The sequence below is a fragment of the Anser brachyrhynchus genome, assembly GCF_964034855.1.
Source record: "Anser brachyrhynchus genome assembly, chromosome: Z".
Lineage (NCBI taxonomy): Eukaryota > Metazoa > Chordata > Aves > Anseriformes > Anatidae > Anser > Anser brachyrhynchus.
This window is the reverse complement of record NC_137697.1, coordinates 79942181-79969387: the sequence shown is the minus strand read 5'-3', so window position 1 is coordinate 79969387 and position 27207 is coordinate 79942181. Positions and strand designations below refer to the sequence as shown.

The 27207-nt window shown below is 38.6% G+C and overlaps 3 protein-coding genes across 6 annotated transcripts in view; 2 read left to right on the top strand and 1 right to left on the bottom strand.

The window, feature by feature from the left end:
• The window catches only part of LOC308186075 (uncharacterized protein), a 107082-nt gene that overhangs the window by 18396 nt on the left and 61479 nt on the right, over window positions 1–27207 (bottom strand). The window lies entirely within an intron of this gene.
• LOC308186086 (fatty acyl-CoA reductase 1-like) lies at window positions 461–14980 on the top strand. Of its 3 annotated transcripts, none has more exons than XM_080575005.1 (9): window positions 461–726; window positions 2717–2896; window positions 3939–4116; window positions 5150–5194; window positions 5981–6048; window positions 6892–6940; window positions 8038–8209; window positions 13013–13142; window positions 14890–14980. In XM_080575005.1, the coding sequence occupies exons 1-5, from the start codon at window positions 695–697 to the stop codon at window positions 6041–6043; spliced, it is 498 nt and encodes a 165-aa protein (XP_080431131.1). In that variant the 5' UTR covers window positions 461–694; the 3' UTR covers window positions 6044–6048; window positions 6892–6940; window positions 8038–8209; window positions 13013–13142; window positions 14890–14980. The 3 variants fall into 3 exon arrangements, with proteins under 3 accessions (XP_080431131.1, XP_080431130.1, XP_080431132.1); XM_080575006.1 differs by lacking the exon at window positions 6892–6940 and adding an exon at window positions 5801–5888 and having other exon boundaries at window positions 465–726; XM_080575004.1 differs by lacking the exon at window positions 6892–6940 and having other exon boundaries at window positions 462–726.
• The window catches only part of LOC308186087 (adenylate cyclase type 10-like), a 24561-nt gene continuing 12299 nt past the window's right edge, over window positions 14946–27207 (top strand). Inside the window, exon 1 of one of the 2 annotated variants that reach the window (XM_080575007.1) lies at window positions 14946–14980. The gene's annotated coding sequence lies outside the window, so the exon portion shown is untranslated. Of the gene's footprint in view, window positions 14981–19905; window positions 20709–27207 lie in introns of those variants that run through there. The other variant, XM_080575008.1, reaches the window with a different exon arrangement.

Genomic DNA, 27207 nt, shown 5'->3' with positions numbered 1-27207 from the left:
TTTTTTTGACAGCTCTTTGACAGGTTGAGAGAGGAGCAGCCTGACTTCAAAGAAAAAATAATAGTAATTCCAAGTGAACTTACACAGCCTGAACTGGACCGTAGTAGCCCAATCCAACCAAAACTTATAGACTGTATTAATATCATATTTCATTGTGCTGCTACAGACAGATTCAATGAAATGCTAAGGGGAGTTTAAAATACTGTATTCTCTAGTTTGGTAAGCTGATGGTATTCAGAGGGAAGGGGTGAATCAGGTGTCTGCAAAATCTTGCAAATATTCAGGCTGTCTGACTACTAATCTCATTTGTTTTTTGGGTGTCTGGTCAATTTAATGATTCCCCCTTGGGTGTTAACCTTTTCTCCCTACCTAAAACTCGCTATTGGGTGTTCATTTGCTTTTCATAGACAGACAGAAGATATGTTATGTAAACCTGCTTTGCCAGCAGTTAGAATACACGATTTGACATGAAAGAAATCACATCTTTTTCAAGCTTTAGGCAAAAAGACATCCATTTTTGGTGCTTAGAAGCAAAACATGACTTTTGTACTGTGTTATAGGCCCCTTGGTGTTTTTACTGAATTCTGGTACCTGAATTTCAAAGGCCTTTTTGAAGGGAAGCTGTTGAGAGAGACTTGAGAACATACTGCTTTTCCAAGTCTTCCTAACATCACGTGTTGCTCTGATTTCTGGGATGGCTGAAGAGGGTATAAATAATCTGAAGCAGTATGTACTGTGCTCACTACTCATATCGGAGCTTTTTTTGTGGAAGAGAACACAAACTATTCCTTTAGCTCCCCTTGTTAGAAAGCAAGTGTATCTTTTCAGAGGATAACTTTTCCCCAAAACTGGGATGGGGCGGAAGCTCTAGTGCTTGCTTTCTTTACTTGATGAACCAACAGCGAATTAAATGTTGCCCAGCCTTCAGAAAGTCCTCCAGTAAGAAGAATGCAAGTTTGCATTGGAGGGTGTAGGGAGAATTAGGTGTGGAGGGACAAAGCTTAAAACTCGAATAACTTCCATCTTGTACAGAGTTTATTAAGGAAATAATAATAATAAAAAAAGGATTCCCAAAAGCAAGAAAAGATATTTGCTTTCTAGAAAAAATGACCTGATTCAGTGTTGAAACACTGGAATAAATAAACAATTTGGAGAAATGACTGTGAAAAATAACTCCAATTTTTATGAATGTAAAGCAACTCTTAGGTAAAGAAAATCTGAGTTGAGAAATATTTTGAGTTGTTAAAATGTTGGCACTACTTCTCTGAGAGTGCTGTACTGTATACTGAAATGACATAAGGTAGCCCATATTTATCGCTATTTCATGGACATTCAATGCTAGGGAACTGCCAACCTGTGAAAAGTCTAGAGGAACTTCAATGTGATTGGAAAAACTGGTGGAAAGGTCTTGATACAGCAAGCTTCTGGCAGTTTACACTTTCCTGGAGGGCCTAGTGCATTGCTTAGCAAAATAGAAAATTAGTTTCTTCTAGTTATCTTAGGAAGGATTTGAGGCCGGAGCATGATGTAAAGTTCAAAGTATTTAGCTCAGGGTCAGTGGTAGGAATAAAGCCAAGAAAGCAAAATACTTTGGCTTATTTTGGAACCCTTCCTGATTTGTATTGGCTGTGTGTTTCTATATCTTAAAACAATGCTTACAGCTATGATTATGAACCTCTTTCCTTTGACCCCTTTGAAAGAAGCACTGAAGACTTAAAAACCGTTATTTTAGATAAAGTAACTTTTTCCGAGGTAACACTTTCTAGACTTAATTGCCTTGGGACGGGGGTTCCCTGTCCATTGCCCACCTAATGTTTTAGTAATAATGTGCGATAAAGAAGCCTTAAACTGTAACACCAATGCAAAGATTTTGATGAAGTTTTTTTTAGCAGTATTCTTACAGCTTAGTTGATTTGTACATTGTAAACAAGGCTAGTGCTTGTAATAAGTTTTTAGAGGCTGGAGAGAAGATCTGAAATACATAAAAATCATCGTAGCAGTTGGGCCATAAGCTGTGTTCTGATACAGTGCAAAATGTAGTGATATACCTTGCCTCCTACAGTGTACTTAAGGACTCTGTTTTAATGAGAAGCAGTCAGGTTGGAGGGATGAAAGTGTGGATCTTGATTTATTTATTTTTTCCTCCTTTCACTTTTTCTTCCTTCCTGTAATCCTGTTGCACTATTGAGTCTTGTGCTATCTTACATGAAGATGATAATCACTTCCAACTTACTAGCCCCCCCTAAACCTTCATTCTGAGGTCTTGACCTAGGAAGCTCAAAGCTGCTGTTAAAATTGACTGGCATTTATATCATTTGGCAGCTAGGTGTCCTGTTGCAGTTGTTCCATCACATTTTAGGAAAAACTTACTGGATTAGAATTTAGCTTGAGCAGATCGAAGGTACGCTGACTTTGCCTGTTTAGTAACAGAGCACGAGGATGCCAGTAAGAACAAGGGGAAACTTAGGAAAATTATCTTGAAGACAGAGAGAAATTTCTAGATGGAATGTGTCATGTTGTTCTGAGTAGAAGGTTAGGATACTAATGTCCATAGTGTTTTTGGGGGGTGGAGGTAGGGGTCCAGAATGTTAGAATTACTCTATAAACAGCCACCACTGAAGCATTTAGGAAAGAATTAGGGGATTGACTGGTTATTTCTTTTTGCTTGCTGTTTTCGTTTTGCTTTCTACTAATCAAGTTTCTGTTTAATCAACAGAGATGCTGTTCAGTTAAATGTGCTTTCCGCGAAACAGCTCCTCTCATTGGCACACCGAATGACGAATCTAGAAGTATTCATACGTGTTTCGACCGCGTATGCATATTGCAATCGAAAACACATTGAGGAAATTGTTTATCCACCTCCTGTTGATCCCAAGAAACTGATGGATTCTCTTGAGTATGTGTTATTTTCTCCAGTTACTTCAGTAATCTGTAACCACGTGCCTTCCTAGTAATGAAGTACCAACCAATGATTAAGAAACAAAGATGAAGAAACTGGCTGATGGTGTTCTGTTAGTCTAATACATGGCTGATGCTACCCTTTCCTGTAAGGGAAATAGGCTAAGGTTTCATGGTCGCTTTTAAGCTGAGCTAGGTGTGGAACAGTGCTGAAAGAGGGAGATGCTCCAGGCCATTCCTGAAGCCTCCTGTATGCTGAGACTGGTGGCTCTTCGGCTGTATGAGGAGCTAGATCAGGAGCTATTAAAAACAAACAGAAGAAAGCTGCACTGTTCCAGATGTACTGGTGCTGGTACTGTGAAGGACAGAGAGAACTAAGACAGCAGCTCACCTTTAGCAGCAACCTTCACTACTTCCACCTAAGGCCATTGCAAGATCGGTCTGATATACTGAAATACTTTTAACTGCTCAGAAACAAAAATGTACAAGCAGTTCTGTTAGGTCTTTAATGTTGGTGCTTTCTGAATACCCGTGTTCTATAGATTTTTACTCTTAAATTGGATATTACTAGGGGAAAGTTACTTGTTCTGTATTGCCTGTGTACATTTGCTGTCCTGAGGTCTTATCTAGTAGTCTTATTTAGTAGCTGTCAAGCCCTAAGTGAAATGGGACAAGTATGAGATGAGTCATATACAATGTAATTAATAATAATAATCATATCTCTAAATCAGTCTATCCCTTCCTCCATGTCATAGAAAATCTTACCTTTTGTAAGGTAATCATTTTTAGTTTCATAATTATCAAGGTAAGGAAGACATTTTACTACTTATTGTAGGTATAACAGCAGTAGCATTAAAAATGAACTGAGGTAATGATAATACTTCCGTGTTTGTTTTCCTGGGTGGTATTTTGAAGAAAAGATTGTATTTTAATTTTACTTGCAGAATTATTTTTCATTTATCTAGTTATCCTTTTTTCTTCGCTTCCCCAGTAGAATAGTACGCGGTAACTTACACTTGCCTCTTATTTTGTTTTTGTAGGTGGATGGATGATGGCCTGGTGAACGATCTTACGCCTAAACTGATTGGCGATAGGCCTAACACTTACACTTACTCAAAAGCCTTAGCCGAATATGTAGTACAGCAAGAAGCTGCAAAAATAAACATAGCCGTTATAAGGCCATCTGTTGTTGGTGCTAGCTGGAAGGAGCCTTTTCCTGTAAGTTGAGTTTTCACATGACTCACGCCTGTAAACTGTAGCACGTATTGACAGCTTGTGTATGTAGTGACCTTCATAGAGGAAAATCTTTTAAACTTAAAGCTGTGGCTTGACTGCTTCTGAATAACAACTCTCATACAAAAGATATCAAATACAGCATTCGTATGTGGGAAGCTTAGGGGATAAATTACTTCTAAGCATAGAACAATACACATCTGTCACAATGGGAGATATTGTTTTACACACAAAATAGTTATACAGAATCGTGAAGTAAGAAAGGTAATTTCATCTATTTTCCCTCTTCGAGGTGCTTTGGTGTGTCAATAGCTGAATAGTATCATTAATGAAACTGGGGTCTGCAGGACGTAAAAATGTTTGGACTCCACTTGTTTTAGCCAAGGCAGGAGATGGCAGAAGCTTTATGAACTCTGTTACATTGATGTATAGTATATATGCTATATGCTTCTTCCAGTATGAGAGATAGCGCTGGAACGGCTTTTCCAGTTCAACGCTGAATATTTCTTAAGCACTTAAAAATACATCAACATCACATGCCTTTTTGAGTAGGTACAATATGCATATATGTCAGACAGTAAGTATATAAATTTTAATTAAGTATATAATGTTTAAACACTGGCATTGAAGTTGAGTGAAAATGTCTATCTGAAAATTCAAAAAAAAAAAAAAAACAACACAAAAGACAGATAAGCAGTTTTGCTATTGACTGTTAAACTGAGTTGATATAAGCTAGTGAAATATTTTCAACATAATGTATTTATGTAGGAAATAGTTTGCGGTTTATTAACTAAGAAATAAGCAAGCTAGCTACTCATTTGGAGGGGCCAGTGAAACTACAGGTGGATCTCATGTCTGAGTTGTAGCAAAATCTGATGATATAACAAGTTGCTATGGAAGAACTTCATTTAGACACATGGAAATTAGTATTGCTCTCCTGGGTTAACTTGTCAAATTTTCACTTTAAACTGTTGACTTCACTACACGAAAACCTTTCCTTCCTACCTGCTTGTGATAGGGATGGATTGATAACTTCAGTGGACCTAGTGGCCTCTTCATTGCTGTAAGTAATGAAAAAAAATGTTTCTTCCTTTTGGAGACAGCAAAGCTTCTTGTGTTTTACTGGTGGGTCTTGTCTTTTTTCTCTTTTAAGGCAGGAAAAGGAATTCTTTGAACAATGAGAGCTACCAATGGTGCAGTAGAAGGTCTTGTTCCGGTAGAGGTTGTTGTCAGTATGACACTGTCTGCAGCCTAGTATTCTGGAGTTAATAGGTACAGCAGGTGACAATTGAAAGCACTGAGTACTTTGAAGTGATGGTACTGTGCATTTTGATAAATCAGTCTTCTGTTGAACTTCTAATCGGTGTCCTGCTATTCATCTAGGACAAAAGGGTTCTAAGGTTTTAACAGCTTTAGTCCAGCAGAGTGTAACTTAGGATAATGGCCAACATTTGACGATGAGGAGGAAGACATCACCTATGATACTATTGTATAAGCTATACCTGATTTTTTTTTCCTGGGCCTCAGTGCAATCAGTATGACTTAGAATAATGTAGGCAAAGCCTTCTCTGGGGAAAAATATATGCGTTTTTTTGTCATTTATGTATGTATATATACACACAGTTTTATATATATACATAGTTATAATTATAAACTATCATATATACAGATGTTAAAGATGGATTAAAATACTGGAAGGATTCAGGAAGCAAAAAACCTAACGTGAGGCTGACAACTTTTGCTTTATGTAAATGATGGTGAGGGCAAAGAGAACTTTAGATATGGCTTTTGATGTGTTTTGTGTGTTTTTTTGTCTTCTGATGTGCTCTTTGGTCTTTTTCCCCTCCAGACCAAGAAATATCATGGTATAAAACTGTACAACACGTGGTACCAACGCTTTCCACTGGAGTGAAGTTGGTATGTCATATTTCTTTTTTTATGAGCTTTAATAGAAAAATAAGATCAGTAATAAAAGCACAGGCTATAGTCTGCAGGTCAAATTTTATTTTTATACTTGAAATTAGTATAACAGCCATAACTCAATTTTGCAGTGCTTCATGTTTTTTTGTTCTCTTCCGTTGATTTTCTCTCCTTGTAGAGTTATCGCTTCCATTTTGTTCCTGTTTTTTTAATTCAATTTTCTTAAAGTATGGCAGAACTGATTTTTCTGCTTGATGCTTCAACGGCTTAATCTGTAGAGCGTGGGTAGTGTGCAGAGAAAAGCATTGCCGAGAGGAGCAGTACTAATGTTGGGTTTAATGCCAACCTTCCTGTAAATATATGAGTAAAGAGCTCAACATTGGGATTACTTTATACAGCTGCATAATGGAGGGTGTACGACAAGTTTTGCACTTGAAGCTTTTTTGTCGTGTCTAGCTTCAGTTAATTGTCGATTGAGGTGGCTCTTAGTCTTCAGATGGTTACATGAGACTTCCTCTATTCCCGTTGAGGGAAAAGTAATCTCTAAGTATGGCCACTTCTTTTCATCTTAGATATCCCGACTAAAATGTAACCCGCATCTTAAGAGCTCTGTAATAGGCTTAAGAGCTCTGTAATAAATAGCAACGCAAGCTGGCTGGTATGGTAAAGCTGTTAATTAGCTCTACATTTTTTTAGAAATAATTTCTCAGTAAAGATTGTTAGTTTTCTTCTTTATCTTAAATACTTAAATCCATATTATATCTCTTGACTACTTTCTTCACCCTTTTTACTTGCTTTTGCTGTTTCATGTATCTATATTTATAAGCCTTATCATTTCAGCTGAAGTTGGAAAGTTGCTGGCTTCATTTATATTACGATTCTAATTGAGGTATTTAAAGGCTTCCTGTAAGCAATGGAATGAAGTTACAAGAGATGACTACAAAGAAAAAGTGAATTCTGATATAGTTTTTTAAGATGTACATGTCTGCCATGTGAAGAATTTTCAGTTGTCAACGAGAGTTTGACCTGGAGTCCAATGCTAACAATGTTTTTTAAAAAAGCTTGAATATGGGTAATTTGAAATGCACTTCAGATGCTTGCAAAGTCCTCAGCCTACTTTTTTTAAAGTGTTCTTCATTTAAAAGATTAGAATAGCCTTCTTTATGAAATACAGATGGATATTTAAATAGTTTTACATTCTACGTAAACTGAAATTGCTCTGAATTCTCAAAATCAACTGACGGTAGGGAAGAGGACCAGAAAGAGAAGTAAAATATTCTGAAAATAAAGGTTTAAAAAACTTTGATATAATAAGAACCAGTTTAACAGTATCTTAGGTTTAAAGCTTATAGCTGTTTTAGTTTTTGTGGTTATTAGAAGAGCTAGGATGGTTACTTAAATAGCATACTAAAGTAAATATTGTACGCTGCAATGTACTTTGAAAACCATTGAACTTTACATATCAAAGCTGTTACGCAGCTTTTCTTTCTCAGAGTACCATGTAATTTCTGCTTTCAAGAGGAATCCTCTTGAACAGGCCTTCAGACGGCCCAGTGTTAATCTAACTTCCGATCACCTTTTATATCATTACTGGATTGCTGTAAGCCATAAGGCCCCAGCATTCCTGTAGGATATCTACCTCAGGATTACTGGAAGAAGCCCAAGGTAATGGTGACTAGCTCTGTCTCTTCTGTTCCTCTTAGATTTAAACAACAAAGCTATGCTTCCACTGTGATGTATATTGATTTCTTCTTCCCCTGAATGCTGTGTGACTAAAACTCACCTTTTCTACTTTTTTCTCTGAGAATAGGTCATTGAATTTGAAGCGAGTTTAAACTTTCTAGCGAAAATGAGGATGTTTTTTGTTGGATATTTTGTTTGGGGGGTTGAGTAATCAAGGTAAACAGAATACAAGATCTAGCAAATTATGTTCATTCTTGAATGATAAATAATTAAAATATGTTGATCCTTATTTTTGTCCTACAGCAAAGCACCTATATTTGAACTACACAACAAATCCGTTAAGCAGTGCAGTAAGGCACCGTAGCATGAGTCTTTGTTCAAACCCCCTTCTGCATCACTGTCGGACCACAGCCTCCCATATATCGCCTGCATTTTTTCACGATGTTTTGCTCAGATTGACAGGTCATAAGCCATGGTAAGAAGGACAGGGCTAAAAATATTTTGATAAGGTGGTGGAGATGAAGACGACACGACAAGGGTACTATTTAGATTTACTAACTATAAGCAATAACAATCCATTGACTGCATTTCTAAGAGATTAATGTCTGACTCACCAACGTTGTCCACGATGTGTCTCGGGTCAGAATCCTAGTCAGTCAGTAAACTCGGGGAAGCGGTTGGCATTAAGATTGTTGTTGCTATTATAAACTGAAAGTGGAAGGGAGGCAGAGTAAATAACTGTGGGTTATTCCTGTAGATGATACAGCTCCATCTGGTATGCTTTGTATCATCTCAACATTCCATTCAGTTTATAATAATTACACCACTAGCTGGCTAACTTCTGAAGTGGTAAAAATTGCATAATTCTGCTAACTAGGCCAAACTAGATTGCATAGAAGGAATATAAGATGTCACTGCAATTTGTTTCAGATCTGCCAAGCCACATGATCTTAACTCATTGCATATATTATGTTTTCAAAAGTATTCATCATCAGACTCTAAAATCTCCACTATGGTGACAGTGTATTAATACAAGTGAGCATTCATTCGTTGTCCTGTAGTCTCGGTCTGTCTTACAAGGAGGGGAAAAATTCTTTAATGCTTAGCACCGGATCAATAAAAGGAAGCAATGTAGGTAGTTCGTAGGCAAAAACTTCTAAACTGCCTTGGGTTCCATTGTTCCAAGCCTACTCAATAGCGTAGCACTCACAGCAACAGTAGGGACAGAGATCTCTGCCTGAGCAGTCATCTCTCCACATTGAAAAGATTTAAGCTCTGTGTATCACAGGAAGGTATTAAGCATGAATTCCTAACTTTTTAGGTTCTTTTGCAATATAAAATGTTCTTAATAAAAATTAATAGAAATTCCCTGATATACGTCAAGATTCCATCACTTGCTAAAAATAATTATACTACAAATATCAACCTGCTGTCTTCCAAACGGGAAATGATGCTGCCAGAGTCGTGTCAGTCTTTGGAAGTCCAGTCTTTTAAGTATTTGACCTATGGGAGTAAAACAAGGCTATAAATAAACACATTGTTTAGAACGCTCTTACAGGTGTATAACATTGGAAACACTGAATCTTGTTTTTTTGCTTTTTCTGGAGTTCCTGTTTAGTGTTCAAACACAGAATTTAAACCTTAATCGGTACTAGTACAAGAGGTGACGTTAAACGTGTATCTTCTGGCCTGTGAAGTATAAATTATTTGAGTATTCCTAATTAGTTTTATGTAGTAGTGACTGGATAGGTTTCCTATCATGCACAAGATTTCAAGTTTGGAGGAAAGATGGGAGGTTCAACTAAATCAAAAAGTGATTCTTCAGTTGCTAAGGTAGCAAACTGTAGCACACTTTATTCAGTTGCTTGGAATTAAAACTTTTTAAGTTTGATGCCCAGCACACTTACAGGAATATAGCTTTCATTATACAGGGTTGTATTCATTATACAGGTATAGAGGTTGTAGAGTCTCCTTCTCTGGAGATATTCAAAACCTACCTGGGTGCCATCCTGCAAAATGTGCTCTAGGTGATCCTGCTTGGCAGGTGGGTTGGACTGGATGACCTTCAGAAGTCCCTTCCAATCTCAACCATTCTGTGATTCTGTAACAGAAAGTAGCATGAAATATTGAAGCTGTAATTCACGTGTTTCTCCAGCTATTCATTTTCTGCTACTGCTTCTTAGAAAGCTAAAGAGGACGTAGAGCTGATGAGCGCAGGGAGGCATGAAGAGATCACTTCAGTTAAAGCTTCTTAAAGCTTAACACGAAGCACCCTTGACATAGTCTCTGTCTTACATACCAGAAATGCGTGAACAGTATGCTTTCATTGAGTAGATGACTGTGGTTTTTCCCCTTGCAAATACTTTCAAAAAAAATTCTGCACTTACAGGAACAACAGAGCTGCTAGAAACAAAGAATTCCTCTTGTCTTACACTTCAACACTTACAGCTAAATAAAAACTTACCATTTTACAAATGTGAATACTTGTATCATATACCTTAGGAGGAATCTTTAATACTGATATTAAAGAATTATTGATAAAGAATTATTAAAGAATCTTTGATATTAAAGAATTGTAGCTAACTGCCATCAAGTGTATATATCAATTTCAGGCTGAGAGAGAAAGCTTCATTACATACTTTTCACATTCTCCTTTGTCATCTGTACTCCCATTTGCAGGAGGAATGTGGTGCTATTGAAATCAGAAAATCTCTCTAACAAAACTTAGTCTGCCAGAATAAGTGTCCAGTAAATGACACGTATTGCTGACATCTCTGAATATAAGAGGTTATCACCATAATTCCTTTTCTTTTGCCAGGCGGGTGGGAGAGGGAAACATAGTTTCAGGTTGATTTAGTGCAGGCTACCAAGTTGTCACTGGGGAAGCTGCCATCCCTTAGCCACGTGTTCACTTCCTTCGAGTCGGATCGAGCAGTTAAGAGAATGTAGAGGCATTTGATTGTTTTGGCTGATATAATGAGAAGCTAATCCTAAAAAAAAAAATCACACCGCAAACAACACTGTTTTCTGATGATGAACTCAATTAGCTGGTTCTGTTGCCAGTCACTAAATGCAATGAGAGACAGAATCTGCAGCTGAGCTAAAAGAATTGTCTTTAGCCACTTGTTTTGAGTGTGTTTGTTTTATTTTTCAAATCAGCTTATCTGTGTTCTAAAACCATCCCCATAAGTAGAGACAGCAGGATTCCCTGCAAATGTTAGAGACTCTTCTTAGAAAACGAAGAGCTAAAAATAATGTCAGGGGCCGGTAGCAAGCTCCAAATCTACACTTACTCAGATTTTTCATTTACACCATTTAGTTTTTTGCAGGGACGCAAGTTTTCTTGTACTGAAGCAGTCTAGGCGCTCTAACTAGAATCCAGCTATTCTTCCGGTTTAGCATAACAAACCGGAGTGGCACAATAAGTTCAACTACATTAAATAAACTTAAGACTGTCAGTGGACAGGCATCCACAGAAGAGTCTAAGCATGTAGCTGCCTTGTCCTGTTTTGCATTATTGTTATCCAGGGCATTTTGCTAAGTGGTCTTTCTGGCTCTTCTGACCAGTGAGCTCTTTGCTTTCCGAGTTTATCTTTTTCTGACTTTTTTGGACTTATATCTGTTAAGACAGTTGCTGGAGGATCATTCCTTTTTTTTTTTGGATGTTTAGTTCAGCCTTGTTAGCGCAGGATATGTATTGGACACAGTCTACATTCTTAATTATTTTTTGAATCAGAGGAACTCCAACTCAGCTCCCATACAGCCAACTTGCCCAGCTGGGGAAACTGTAAATGGGTGTTAGTAGACATTCCTAGATTCTTTCAGATGAAATTAACTGATGGTCTAAAATTGGAATACAGTTCTATAAGTATGCTCCTGTGGAAGGTTTTAAGGAAGTGTTCATATTTTTTGCACTTCAAATACATTTTGCTTTTTCAGTGGTCTCGGCCGTTTGCAATACTCCGTTTCATGAGACTTAGAGGCAATTTCACTATTCCCTTAGATAGTGAGATAGCAGTCATTAATGTTAGTCAATATGTTGTAATGGAAGAGTTTCTGGGATTGTGCTGTGTCTCCCCTACAAGTATGAATGTACCAAGGCAACTTTCAGAGAAAAATTGGGGGGTTATATTGCTGCTATCTATTTTACTGAACAAAACTTAGCTTCAGAAAGCCATTTCCTGTTACTGCTGGGTTGTTCTGCTTTCTTTGCTTTTCCTATGTGCCCCTCTGCTTTGCTTAAAATGACCATTGTGCCCTGCTGTGAGGATCAAATTGGAAGCAATTCTGTGAGATGGAAATAGCTCAAGCCCCGTAAGCGGAAATGTAATAGCATTTCATGTGAGTACTAGCTAGTACTTACTAAAGCTGAGGGATCGTCTGTAGTTCTGCAACGCTTGCAAAGTTCCCACCTTCACAACAAGGAAATTCTTTCATCTAAGAGTGGATAACTCATGTTTCTTGGGTCTACTTCAGGTATTCTGATCAAAGGGAAACTTGCCCAAATTGATCCTTCTAACAAAATTTCTCTGTACTCCAAGTGATATTTTTACAGAGTTGTCACCCCTGCGTAATAAAGGATAACAGAAGGTATTTCTGCATATTTTGAAGTAGCCTGGCACTGATCACCCAACTAGCAGGATCTATGGTTTACCTGCCCCACTGAATAGGTCCTGCTCTTTGCTGCAGTAACAGTAGGGACAATGGGGCAAAGCTGTATTTCTGGTGCTTCTAAGCCTTGGTCTCTTACCGACCGTAATAAATGGGTTTTCTTTTCTTAGAGATGTGGCCTTGCACAGTGTGCCAGAAGGTTAGGGAAACTTACTCCCTTGCTGTGTTCTGCACTGTGTAACTCTATTTTAAACACGTTCATCAAGTTAAATTGTTCGGTACAGCTAGATGCTTCAGTTACGCTGAAGTGAAAAGCATTAAGTATCACTGTCCTAAATTACAAAGAAAGGATGATAAAATGCTGTCTTCTGTTGGCCGCTCTTTTCAGAGAGGAAACTTACTGTTCCATGGGGAAGTAGAATTTAAAAAAAAAAAAGCTGTCCGGTAAGCTCTGCTTTCATATCAAGATTGGACAGCTAAAGTCCAGTAACGTCTCGCTTTAGACTGATAGGATAGTTCTGTATCTGAATAACTTTTTTCATGGTTTGGGTACAGAGTAGGATGGGTTATGTTGAAGTAGAGGTGTGGGGTTATAAAACTTATTGTTTTACTTGTTTGAACTAATACTTACCACTGTAACCTGTTCATTCTATTCCTTGGACTGTAGGATGTTGAAAACAATATCATGTCTTCATAAGGCCATGATGTTATTAGAATATTTTACGAGCAATTCTTGGGTCTGGAATACCGAAAATATGACTATGCTAATGAATCAGCTAACCCCTGAAGACAAAAAGGTAAGTAGCTGTGTGATATGGAGACTGAAAGTGAAATACAAACTTACTGTTCTAAGATGACACGAGTCAGTAATGCTGCTTACCGCAACGCAGAAGTAAGTGTGGTACTAACTCAGTTCTGGATAGTCCTGCCACAGCCATTTGAATGTACCAAGGTGTCTGTACAGGGCTGTGTTGTAAGCCGGATCAGTGATCTGATCGGAGATGAAGAAAGACAGGACCCCTTGAAGGAGGCTGTATACAAAAGATGGTTGTTAGCGTGGCTTGATCGCACATGATCAGGTGTTGCCCTATATGTCAGCCAAGTAGCCAAGCTGTTACTGGTTTTACCTGCATCATGAGTAAAACAAGGCTTTATTTCTTGACCACTGTCTCCTTTTTCTGAGGAACAGGAGGTATGTTTTGAGGGGCTTTTTTGTTTGCTCTTTGTGTTTCAAACTAGTGACAACTTCTGTGTGTGCTTTTCACGCTTTGGCAATACAGCTACATGTCCTCAAATTCTCTCACTCACTGTGAACTAAAACTGCCCCATGCAGTGGGGAAGTGTCCCTAGAAGCAGGATGACGAAAGTCCTGAAGGTGGTTGAGGAAGAACAAAAACTGTTGTTGAACAGAGGACCTGAGTAAGAGTGAACGAAATGTCTCATAAGAAATACCTCACTCTTCCTCCTGTTCCATCCCCTCCCCTCCCAGATTTTGATAGTTTTTCCAGAATTAGGTATGTTATTTTCTGAAACACAGTGGAACTCTGTATTCATTGTTACTAACTACATTTCATAGCATAAGCTGTAATCGATTTCTGACTTGCCCTGTTTGGTGAAATTTCACTATCGGCTTGTTCAAATGTCATTAAATACAGTATTTTTAGTAGTTAAGCATCAGATTTCCCATCTCTGCTCAATGGATTATTTTTTTCTGCTCCTTTAACGTGTCAAAGCTGATCACTGTGAGCACTGCAAGACGTTTAGTGGGAACATGCAAGCTAGGAGGGATTGGGAACAACAGAGGAGTGAAACTTGCAGAACCAGTAAACAAGCTGTTGTATTAGCTTGCGATTTCATAGAACGGTCGTATTAGGCAGGTTCTTACAGAGCAACATTTAAATATTTTGTTCAGAAGCTGTGAGCTAGAGGTTTTATTGACCTTATCGGGACTTAACTGGCTGCTGTAGTATCGTTTGGGATGAAGTAATGGACGTCAGTGAGAAACTGAAGTTGTGAATGTACTGTAGTAACTTCTGCAGTAGATATCCTTATGACTCTTTTTAAAACATAGTGGTACAACTGTAAGCACAGTTAAACAAACCGCATCTCTGTCAGTGAACTCGGTACAGAGCAGTGTGCTTATTCTATAGCATGTGAGAATTATTTCCTGGCTGGAAAGGAAACAACACAAAATTGTTACTTCTAGAGTAGAGTTCTTTACAGACAGATGAAATGTGAAACTAGTGCACTTGGAAGCTGAGGGAAGAATATTACTGAAGAGGAAAAATAAGGCATGGAATGGTTGAAATTTGCAGGAGATTGATTGTACGAGAAGCTGGTTGGGTCACAGATGGATCTAAACGTGAATCATTCTTATGATTAAGGACAAAAAAAATTGTCATTGCAATGAAATTAATCTGATAGAAGGGTAGTTACTTTCTTTACATCTTTATCAGAAATGACTGACTTTCTTGGCAGTTAATAATGAAAGCTTTTATTTTATGCCGGCTTTTAATTTTGATGTTCGACAACTACATTGGGCAGAATACATGGAAAACTACTGCATGGGAACAAAGAAATACGTGCTGAATGAAGAAATGTCTGGCCTCCCTGCAGCTCGGAAACACTTGAATAAGTAAGTGTGCATCTTATTTTTGTTTCTCTGTCCATGTCAAGTTTTACTTTTTCCATTTTATACTATACTGTTCTTTATAGCACTTGTTTAGTTCCACCAGAGTTCTTCTATTCCAGGCATGTCGTCTAAAGCGTTTTCTAATGCTTTAGTCAGATGCCATCTTTCTTCTTTCATTTGTAGATCTTGCTTTGTTCCTGTATTAGTAATCCTAGTAGGTCTGTTTTTATGGCTATAGCTCTGATCACTAGTGTATACTGGAATCCAGGTTTCTGATGTTACTTGTGTATCCTTTTTGGAACATCAAAAAGGTACACAGTAATACAGGGTCAGAATGGTTTGTTCGACTACGCTGGTTTAATACAACAATAATTGTTTCTTTTGGGAACATGACTGCTGGAAGCAGGCAAGTAAACAGGCATGGACTTTCCACCTCAGCGCAGGAAACTGTGATGTTGCTGCTGTAAGACGAAGTCTCTTAGTGTCTTATCTGTGGCTTAACTCCTCCAATTTGAATGCGTTGTAATTATTCAGAACTTTACTGGCATAGTTCCATTTGTTTTATTCTTGGGCAATTCATAAAGACAGTCTTTTTGATTTTTCTCTTTAAAGAAAGAAAAAAGAACAATTTATCTTGTTCTGCAATATTGCTTATCTGTTATGCTGACAACCTGAGGGAAAGTGGTCTAGGCCGTCTTCAAAAGAGATTGGCATGGCACAATCTCAGTGAGAATTTTGGCCAAACTTGCCAGTGTTAACCTTACAATAGCACATTCAGAGACACAGCTGTGATACATGCTTGTAATATACACATGGTATAGCAACAAAGTAATCTGAATTTGTGAGAAATTATGGGTTTCAGCTAGATGTGTCGTAAGCCTGAATTACACATTTGCAGGCAATTTTTAATGGGAATGAGGGCTTTCTGGATTTTCAGAGATTAATTCTGAATCTTGACGAGGACTTGACCGACAGAATTAAGGCTGATAGCAGAAAAGACTGAAAAAAGTGAGGGATCTAGAGGACTAAGTGAATATACTTGTATGTTTACTTTGACTACATTTTTCCTGAATTCTCTTATGATGTGGCTCTTGTCAAAAAAAAAGAAAAAAAGATGAATAAATTTAAAATCTCAAATATACTCTTTAAAGACGGTAATCTTTTATAATGGCGGCCATAGCTGAAGAGGTGTCCCCTTCTAGTTTTGGACTTAGATGCAGTTCAGAAATGCGCTGAACACAAGTGACATTCTTTGTACAAAGGATCGTGCCAAAATAACATGAGAAATAGTCTTATATTGGAACGGCATCTGGTCATCCTATGTTAAGGAAGGCCTGCTGGTAATAACACCCACTATGCCTGTACAGCAACATAAGGCCAGTGAGTATTTTCTTAAAAAGAGCTACCTTTCGAATACAAATTGTTATGGTCTACTGAACCAAAGATGTCATGCTCTTTTCAATAAATCTGAGCAAATGCTGGTTTCAAGTCATCTTGCAGCTTCCATTTTTACATGAGAATATGGCTAAAAATCAGAGAGACTCTAAAACAGCACTTCCATTTTCCACACTTCCTTTCTCCTAATCCTTAAAGGATTAAGAAGGAAGTGCTCTGAGAAGGAGGGAGTTTCCAATTGCCATGGAGACTATGAACTTTGTGGCTGGAAAAATCTTAAACTTTTTTGTCAGCAGTAATAGAAGTTTCTACAAATACATAATTTTAAATACATAATTTTAAATGCTTGGAAGGGAGCTAGGGTGAAATTAGCCCGGTTTTAGGTGAGTGGCTGTCTTGAGGTGAGCCAATGGGTGTGACCTTGGCATTCAAAGGTTTTACCAAGCAACTGTGAAGCAGTTGTATATGTAGTTAGCTACAAGGCTGGTTCTATTCCTGAATTTTCACGTTTTTCTTTGAGCAGCAAACAATCAAAAAGGCCTTCTCTGCTCATTCTTCAACTTACTGGCTTACTTAATGCACTAACTTAATACCATTTTAATAAAGTATCTTGAGATGAGTAGATGAACAAGTTAAATTCTACATTAGAAGTTATTTTAATGTTCTTTTCCCTGTAGTTCTTCGTACCTTGGCTTTTACTTTTTTTTTTTTTTTTTCCCTTTTTCCCCACTTAAGTTAAGGAATATACGCTATGGATTCAATACAGTTCTTGTGATCCTGGTCTGACTTATCTTTATTGCAAGATCACAAATGGCAAGAAATACCTGGTACTTTGTGGTTAGTCTGTGTTACAAGTTCCTCCCATACTTCAGAGCCTCCAGTACTATGAGATACTGAAGAAGAGAATTGAGCACTAGGGCATCTATGCATATGATGGTCTAACTACACAAAGCCTGTAACATAGTCATCTCACCTTTTGTAAAAGCATAATTTCATCTTAAATTGGAGTGCAAAATATATGGTATGGTATATGTAATGTTAGTTGTATATCTTCCAGAAGACACAGAAAATAAAACGGTCAAGTGCCGATCTGAATTGGCGTTAGACAAGCATTTAAATAACTTTAATTCATTGACCTGGGGAGAGAATGTTTTAGACCACTGACCAACGTAACTGTGCAATTTGGAACATTTTGATTGAAATCTGCCTTAACATACTTATTTTTATTCTTTTAATTTTTACACCACATTGAGGAAGGTAAATATTGTCATAGTAATTGCTAGTTTATTGACCTATTTATTTGAAATCCTAAAACTGCAAAGGATTCTGAGTTTCAGAAGTGTACAAATGCTGGTGGATCTCCTGGAAAAACTACTGGAGGACTTCTATAACTTGTCTTTACTTCTGCCAATTCTTCACTTCTCAAAGTAGGGTCATAATGGTGACTACTTTGCTTTTAAAAGGAAAAAAAAATCTCCCTTCTTCATTATGGAAAAGCCTTTTGTCCTGCCTGGTTTTCAGAATGCACTCAGTGATTCAGTTCTGTGCTCAAAATTGGCCCCGTTCTATTTGCGTTTGTCAGCATGAGCGATTTGCTTTTCCAAAAGCAGAACTGATCCTATCATTGAAAAGATAAAAGGGAACATTACCATGAGGGGGGAGAATAGTCATTGACCATCCTCTTTTTTAATGATTTTTGTTGGGAATACAGAGCCAGCACTTGATTGTTACATTTCTGACTTCAAAAGCTAAATGTATTTAAAAAAAATTTATTATGCCTAGTTGATACTTACATTACTGGTAACTGTAGTTGGATGAAATGTAGGCTTTCATTAAGAGAGACACCCGTTCTTAAGTTCTAAGTAATGTTACAAATACTTCACGAATTAATAGCTTTTTAAAAACTCTGAGCTATGAAATTTGGTGCATGGATAGACCAATGCATAAGCACGCTCTCATCTCTGCCCCAATAAAACCCTTTTGTTTCACTGGACAAGCAGAGCAAGAGGCATCTTGCTGCAAAATTTGAAACATGTTAACAGTTTTTTCATCTATTCCTTAGATTTCTTCAGATTTAAACCTAATAATTTAAACTGCTTTTTTCTGTGTAATTTGTTTTGGTAGGTAAAACTCAGACAAACAACAAGTTGTAAGAAAAGCCCGAGTCCCAGTTTAAGGCAATACATAAAGATTCCTTGAAACTCCGGTTGCACAGAATTCTATCTGAGAACACTGTGATGTTGCTCTTACTGATGCACTGACCAGCACCCTTGTCCAGTGTTTGTTCATTAAAGTCAGTTTATACTGTATGTGAATACGTTCTTGAATCTGCTTGGAAAGGCAAATAATGACTTAATTACACAGTCAGTACACAGGAGCTACATTATACTTGCCCTTGGTAGTTTTTTGTCCGACTTGAATTAAGTATGTAAAGAACTTATTTTGCCATTCTTGTGGAAACTTACTTTAAAGAGAACACCTTTCATGCAGGTGTGTATCATTTTGAAAAGACAATGGCTTCCTTGTTGAAGCTTAAGTATTCTGTAGTAAGTAGTTAAGCTGTAATTCCTTTTTAAAATGACCTGTGTATATATATATATAAAGCTAGAGATGGAAAGCCTAAATGGTCTAGGACCACACCTCGTGTGAGAGACCTGACTCTGGCTGAAAATAAATTATGGCTTCTGTGACTGAAGATGGTATACTTTAACAAATACATTAGGTATGTTGCATTTTTAGTTACCTCCGCAAGCATCTTACTAGATCTGAAAGTATGCTTAAGCATTCCTGCACTGCAGACTTTTTTTCAGAGGTACCTACAATCCAATGATGTCCCTCTTCCCGTGTTGGCATGTGACTGAAGTTTGCAATAACACATGCACCATAGTCTGAAAATTATTTCTGTGAAGCAATTCACTTAGAAGTTTTGTTCTTTATCACCATTACACGTGATACTTTTAATGTTGATTTGTTAATGCTGGGAACTATGAAGCCAATTAATTGATTATTTCTGATCCATGCTACTTAGGAATCTATTCTGTTGAATATGTAACAGAAGAAAAGGATTGCTTCAAATGTAAGGATACTTAACCTCTACTCTTTCAACACTTGGCAGTTTAGAAAACCACCTTTCTCTTTGGAGGCTGTGGTTATCTGTTGACTATTGGTATCTTAGACTCATAGAATCATAGAATATCCCGAGTTGGAAGGGACCCATAAGGATCATCAAGTCCAACTCCTGGCACCGCACAGGTCTACCCAAAAGTTTAGACCACGTGACTAAGTGCACAGTCCCATCGCTTCTTAAATTCAGACAGGCTTGGTGCAGTGACTGCTTCACTGGGGAGCTTGTTCCAGTGTGCGACCAACCTCTCAGTGAAGAACCTCTTCCTGATGCCCAGCCTAAACTTCCCCTGCCTCAGCTTAACACGGTTCCCGCGGGTTCTGTCACTGGTGATTACGGAGAATAGCTCATCTGCCTCTCCACTCCCCCTCGCGAGGAAGTTGTAGACTGCCATAAGGTCCCCCCTCAGCCTCCTCTTCTCCAGGCTGAACGGGCTTCACAGGTGCTTGGCATGCAGGTTTAGTAATTAACCTTTTTATGTCTTCCATCTCTTGGAGTAAACTGGATATGAAGCTGGATGTCATGGTAAGATAGCTTGCCTGAAAAGGCCATCTCTGTCAGTCACCTGTGGTGGGGAGAGCAGAAAAAACCAAAACACCTAGAATAGCCATGCAAGGTGGAAAGCCAGTGTCAATGCAGTGTCACTCACTGTATACTTAAAGTAGTAGCCTTTGTAACTCCTGAGGCGGTGTTACCACCCATGAATGTTTTTGTATTTGAATGTTTTGCTCCGAGACCTGTTAAAACACAAGTGAGGATGATGACTTGCATCTCGATTATAAGATTTAAAGCATGAAATCTCTTTCAGGACATCTATCTCTTAATTCTTCTTCCCACCAATGAAAGCATTGGATGGCTCCTATGTTAGGACAGATTGCCTTAGAAACCCAGGTGGGAGAGTTTAGAAGAGGTACTTAGCATCTGTTTTTGTAAAAAGACACAGGCATTGCACATAATTAACTGCCTGGGGCTCTGATATGGAACAAGAAGCCTACCTGGGCCTCGAGTCGTGGTGAAAGAATGGGCTGCCACTGCTTTCAGCCGAAAGTATCTGTTGTTAGTCTTTCTGCACAGTTTGCTTCCCATTCCTTTCATTCCTTGATCTTCAAGGTTGTTTGCTGCTGCCTCTTCTCAATCACTTTTAGAAGCTTTTGCTTGCCGTCTTCTTCAGCAGTTTCATAAGGTTCCATAGGGATGGACACAGGCTTTCAGGTAAGGCAGAAGCACAAATGAGTGTTGTCTCTCCACGAGGAGAGAACAGAGAAAGGCTGAGATGTTCTTCTGAATAGCAGCTTGGTTGAACTGACCCACGGTGAACTCCTTGCTGATCTGCCTCTTTTATCTTCTCCACATAATGGACATGCCTCTCCATGCTGGCTTGTAAACAGTTGCTTCCAGAATGGCTGTTTGCTTCCTCTACTTCACTGCATGTAATTAAAGCATTTGTTCTCAAATGCAGGCCTTTTGGCAAGCATAGCTCTTTTGAGATGACAGCATTTTTTTTCTGTTGGAATATATATTGTGTTAGCTGGCATTCAAATTTATTTAATGGATTTTGGGTTTTGTAGAGCTTCTCAACTGTCCTAATAGATAGACTGCAAATGACTTCCTTTATGTAGTCCTTTATCAGTTCAGTGCTTCAGCGTCCTTAGCTTGACTGGCCGTGGAGATGTAGTTCACCAGAAAAACACTGATGGGATTTCTTGTGCACAGTCAGCCATCTGTAAGGTAAAACAGATTTTTTTTAACGTGAAAAGTTGTGTACTGAAAAATGACTCTCTGACTTCTTTCTTCCAGAAAGAAGTGCGCTATTTCTTAATTGTTAGGTTTTATGTGACGTGCAGTACATATAGTTTCTGTTGTCCAGCCTTCTGGATTATTGCTCTTCTATTTACACTCCTTGGAAATAGTCTTTGGCAGAAAATAGTCTTTGGCAGAACTTGATTTGGAACAGATATATCCAGAGCAGATTTGAGTTGTCTTGTTTCTTTGAAGTATTACTCACCTGCGTTAATTACAATGCAGAAACTAATACTAATTTGCGCGCATAGTATAGTAATATAAGAAATTTCCAAAATGTGAAATGTGTGCGTGTCTCATCTCAATATTCATGCACGTGCATATAAAGAACAACATATATATGGCCAGTTTTTCTCTGCTCTGTTTTTATTCAGAGCTTCTGTTTTGCTGTTCTATCAGGGACCATTTTTGGCAATAAGGGAGGAAACAAACGTTTTCAAAACCTAGTTGCTTGACTAGAAGGCTACTTATACAATGCCTATGGTAACTCGTGTGAACTGTTGGATACCCGGCTTGTGTCAAAACCGCTAGTCTGTGTTGTATGAAAGAGCACCCTCTGGTCTGAGGAGAAAACACAAAGTCGGCCTGGGCACGGCATTACTTGAAACTTCTGGGCTGCTGACTTGATGGTGCGATGTAGAATTAAACACTCTTAAGCACGTGTCTGCCAGGAATCTTCTAAAGAAGGCCTTTGAAGCATACACAATTAATAGCTGTTAAAATGTTAATGGGTTTGTTTAACTGTTAGTTTACTGGGGGCAGGAGGACTGAAGTGTGAGGGAAGCACAGATTGTCACCTGGTATCTCCAGTATGTTGATGTAAAGCGAAGGAAGGGAAAGAAACCTTTTACCTTTATTGCAGAAATTACTTCCCAAGACTCCTGTAAAGCCTTCTGCCCTGCCACCTTTTGAAAGTAAGAAGCACGGGAGCTTAAAAGAAAAAATTGGGAAGTGGTTAGAAAGTGTGTTATTTTATACAACTGGATTAATACAACTTGTATAGCTCGCGGTAATATCTTCACTTGTCCAAAGGAGAAGTGGAAAATGCAAGTTAAAATGGAAGCTGGATGATGAATCAGCTCTTACAGTATTTCTACTGTTGTTCTTTTAGGGTGGACAACATGAGATTTCTTTTGAAAGTAAATACTCGTACTAAGTTATTTCGAACACTGATTTTGCTCAATCGTAGTTCATTACTAAAATTGCTGTTGGATGATTTTTCTTGGGCTTTTTAATTCTGTTCTGCCAAAATAAGGTATCTGTTGGAAGAGAAAACTTTAAAAGGCTGTAGTTGAAATTTGGATTGTACGGTCGGTTTTGATCAACAGACTTCTGGGCACTGGCTGGGATTGCTTGGAGCTAAAGTAACTTGCGTACGTGTGGTGTTAATTGGTACGCTCTGCTTAGATTTAACCGCTGTATCAGTATCAGCGTGCATTAATAAGCATACCAGAAGAGCAATGGTCAGTGTTCTAAGGAAGCAACACACAATAATTGTCGTTATGAACTCGCACTGTAAGATTATCACAGTAGATTTTCTGACATCCCTGTTCTTTCACCTTTTTTTCTGTTAGAATAAAAGAATGACTGTGAAGATTAGTTGTTGGAAACTGTAAGAAACAGATCCCAGATCTCTCTTACCTGGCAGTTAACTTCTTGAGGAAAGAGTCTTGCTTCAGAAGACTGTAAGTGATGCATGTCTGCCCTTACAAGGTTTTTAAAAGTACTGCAATAAGTCATCTATACCGTCAGTATTTTTTCAAATAAATTGAAGTTTAGCGCTGTATGGACAATACCTGCCGTATTGTGATTTTGGCAGAAAGCTCTAACTTTATTTCTGTTAAACAACTTCCATGTCATTAGTGACTAAAATAGTAGCCCAAACTTAAGTATTTCCAAATAAAAATCATCCTCTAAAATACATGACTTCCTTATTTTTGTCCGAACTCTAAGCATGCGTATCCATATAGGAACGGCTTTTCAGTGTTGATCTCTAGCAAAGTCTTAAATGTTTGCAGCGCAAGGTGTATGAGAGGATTTTCACCGCTTTACAGAACTGAGGTTTATCATTATAGGTATATTAAATGTAGTATGCAGTTTAGACCCATATCATGGTATTTTTATGATATATTATTAGCTATTGCATATAGAGACAGTGACGCATATAATGTTGATAAGTTCTGCTCCAAAACAATTGAATTTTGAATAACAAAGTATCAATAGAGCCTGGAAATATTAAAAGCTGCAAGTAATAAGAACTACTTTTTTTGACTGCAGTAAGATATGTAGGCCCTAGTTTATTTACCGTTGGGTTTGAATGTTTGATGACTAGTAAATAAACCTGCACGGAGGCTATCAGAATTTTGAAAACACTTGCTACATGCTTAAGCAGGTAGCAGTAAATGGAAAGGTGAGAGAAGAGCAGCAAGTTCAGCTGCAATCCACGAAAGGCACTTTCCTGCTGCCAGTTAATGAAAACAACCTGGGAGCTTGTAACTAACTGCACATGCACACCTTGTTTGCATGTATCATTTTAGTTTTATTTTTTCCTACAGCTCTGTAGAAGCTGTATTCTAGGATTAATTTTTAGAGCAATTGAAGTATACGTCTAAGCAGAAGCTGAGTGAAAGTGCTGATACACCAATAATGATATAGCAGAGGCTGCTGCTTCAGTGAGTTTGTGGACTGGCAATTCATTCGAATTGAGACAGCATGCCAAAGGAGGAGGTTTTAAAACAGGGATCATACAGTGGACTGTTGTTGCACTGCAAACTGTCAGGTAAGCAGTGATAAATAGACTGAGTGCATGTCAACGGCAATTACTGTGTGCCGTTTTGAAAATGTGTGTTAAAATCAGCCCGGTTAAATCAGCCACTGCAGTAGTAATGCTGTATTAGACTGTTGTCTGACTTCCCTGGCATAATAGGATTCCCTGATGTTGGATACCTTGAGACAGGTATTTAATTTTTTGTTTCATATACCTGTTCATCTCTTGTTACCTGGTAATGCTTACACTCTTAACAGCTGGCATGGCTGTGAACGTCGTGCTCTGCAGAGATGAGAAATTCAGATGTCTGGCTCCAAGTTGCTGATGTTTTTGCGACGTCGCTCCAAGCCCCCTGTTGTTACAAAACTGTTTCTACAGTAAACTCCAGGTCTGCTGCCTGCCTTCAGGGTGGAACTTGGCCAGGCCTGATTTTGCTGCCACTGATATCAACTGCAGGATCGTGAACCAAAAGAGGGAGTAGGGTCTTCTGAGAGGTTTGACACAGATTCTGCATCACGGATACTTTACACGGCAAAGCCAACCCTTTCCAAGGTTTTGTGTGCAGGCACATGCGCACACGAAACATCTTTCTGGGGAAGAGGATTGTTCTGATTAAAGGTAATTTTCCCAACAGAGGGGGGAGGAAAAATGACCAAGCAGGCAAACAGCGCAGCTCAAATGCTGTTTGAGGCTGACGGCTGATTAAAGCCACAGTGCAGCAGATGACTTTGCCTAGCAAACAGTGAGTCTACAAGTATCTTCCGTGACTCGAGGAATCATAAGCTACTGTAGAGAACTTCATGTTAGTGAAGACTGCAGTGCTTGCTGGGAGTTTGTGTACACAAAGTATTCCAGCTGTGACAAAATGGAGCTTTCTGTGGGCTTGATTGTTCTGATAAGAAGTCAAGATAATTAGCCTCTGAGCTTGGAGAGTTTGGGATATTGACACTTCTGGGTGATCAAATGGTCAATGTGTGTAAAATGACGTGCAACGTAAGAGTGATGTTACAGTGTTTCTGAATTTGTTTTTTTCTTCTCTCTGATTCTAAGTTAATTTAGCCATTTGTGCTGTTCTAACCTTTGCAGTGGCCACTCGTGCAAAGTTAATTCTGAGAGATGAAATTCTGGCTGTATTTAAGTATCCTTTAATAATAGGGTTTTGTACAGGAAACTTTGGATATTTCAACATGAGTATGTGAGGAACGAAAGAGGGTAACTAAAAAAAATTAGCTCAATTTTAAGAAGTCTTTAAGCTGAAGTGTTTCTAGATCCTGTTCTCAAGGTTTTTTTTTCCACATTTGTGAAGTTTAAACAGTTGCTTTGTGCATTTCAAGCTTATTTTTTTCTAGGAAGTAGAAGAATCTAGGCTAAACACAGCTCACAAGTGAAGGTCTGTGAAAGCACCGAAAACTGGAATGTAAGTGGAAGCTTCTTGTTCTCAGTGTTACATCCAGTCCATAGGATAGGCTTTGTGGCACAGCAGTGTCAAACACACTGATTTATCTTGGGTTTAGAAATGACTCACAGTGAACACATCTGTTAAGTAACTGAGAGAGGGAGTTAGGAGAATCTTATCAAGTAGAGAGAGAGCGCTGACGGCATTAAACTAGGATGCTACTTAGCGTCTTTGCTAACTATGGTGCGTTGTGCAAATTACCTAAAGCAAGAAGCCTTGGGCCCCTTACCAAGGTCAGTCTCCTAATAAGAGAGTGAGCCTATCTTAAGAAACTGGGAGAAACTGGTCCTGCAGATGGACAAGAGCCAAGGAGCAACTGCGCCTGTGCAAAGACAAGAGGTCAGCTAGCGGTGACGAGGAAGAGTCATCAATCTTCATCCCCATGACCCCCCGATGACCACCACCAGAATATACTGCGCAAGCGCAGATGGGAGGAGTTTATGGAAATGACTCCTTGGAACTAATTTTAATATGAAGCGGGGACAGGTTAGGAATATGTATAGGCGTATTGTGAAACTTCATGCATATGTAACTCTTTACTGCATATAACCAAGGCAAGTTGTCGCGTCAGGCGCGCACGACTTTGGTGGGACTACCCCCCGTGCTGCCCAGCGCTGAATAAACATACCTACTTCACAATCTTACTGATTGTGAGTCCGTTTTCCTCAAGTCATAACCAGTAGTTTCTTGCATGATTCTTTACTGCCTGTAACAATGAAAATGCTGGACACCAGTTGAATTATTAACTCTTCATGGTCTTAAATCTGGAATCCTTCTGGCAAGGTGAGATGGGGGCTGAACTACAGAAACCTTTTGGTTTGCTTTCTTGCACATGGCAACAGTTCAGGACTCCAAAGAATGTATTAGGTGCGTGGAAGAACTCTAAAATAGTCAAAACAGTGTGGGAAGAAAATGGCTCTGTTTGTTTTGGTGGAGAAAAGCATGCAAAATCGGCTATCCTGATGGGGTTGTCTATTTGTAATATCTACTTGAATGTCAATGGTAGTGCTTCCGTTGGCTGTCTTCTGATGTTTAGCCCACAGCCCTGGTACATCTCCTGCTGTTTTCAACTCCATACGATCTCAGTGTCAGGAAACTTTTTTTTTTTTTTGCTTACTCTGCAGCTTAAGATGTGCCTCACTGAAATTTGCTATACTTAGGTTACAGGTTTATCTAGCCTATCCCATTTCCTTTCATCCATCCGTTCCCACGTGTGTACACACAGTCTGAGTGATACATAGATACACACATTTTGTTGAATGAGAAAATAACAAAAGCTATAGTTTACCTCTGACCTCTGTGCTGAAGAAGGCAGAAAGTTCATGACCCATGAATTAGTGATCTAACCCTATGCATATTGCATTAGGGCAAGGAACAGTGCAGCAAGTGATGTACTGTAATTCAATATAACCTAGCACGTAGTGGCACAAAACTACAGTATTCTGCAGTATTTGTGAGCTGCAGTGTTCTAGGGGCTTGACATAGCACTTTTCTACACAAAAAGGGTTGCACTGTGTACAAAGTTGTGAAAGAAACACTGCCACTCAGTGTTCTTCAGCTGTTTATCTGTAGGGAGTTAGTAGTGGCTGTCTAGTTTTTTTTGTGGAACTGGCCAGAGATCTTGCATGATCAGCATGGTGCTGCTCACAAATGTGTGGCAGACCCCTGTGGCAATGTAGTGTAAGTCA

What these genes read in the sequence shown, in the direction of transcription:
- LOC308186086 (XM_080575005.1), top strand. Translation starts at nt 695, where the DNA reads ATGGCTGAAGAGGGTATAAATAATCTGAAGCA. An exon ending in GGTATAAATAATCTGAAGCA is followed by an intron (nt 727 to 2,716) that starts GTATGTACTGTG and finishes TTTAATCAACAG; the next exon opens with AGATGCTGTTCAGTTAAATG. An exon ending in AAACTGATGGATTCTCTTGA is followed by an intron (nt 2,897 to 3,938) that starts GTATGTGTTATT and finishes TTGTTTTTGTAG; the next exon opens with GTGGATGGATGATGGCCTGG.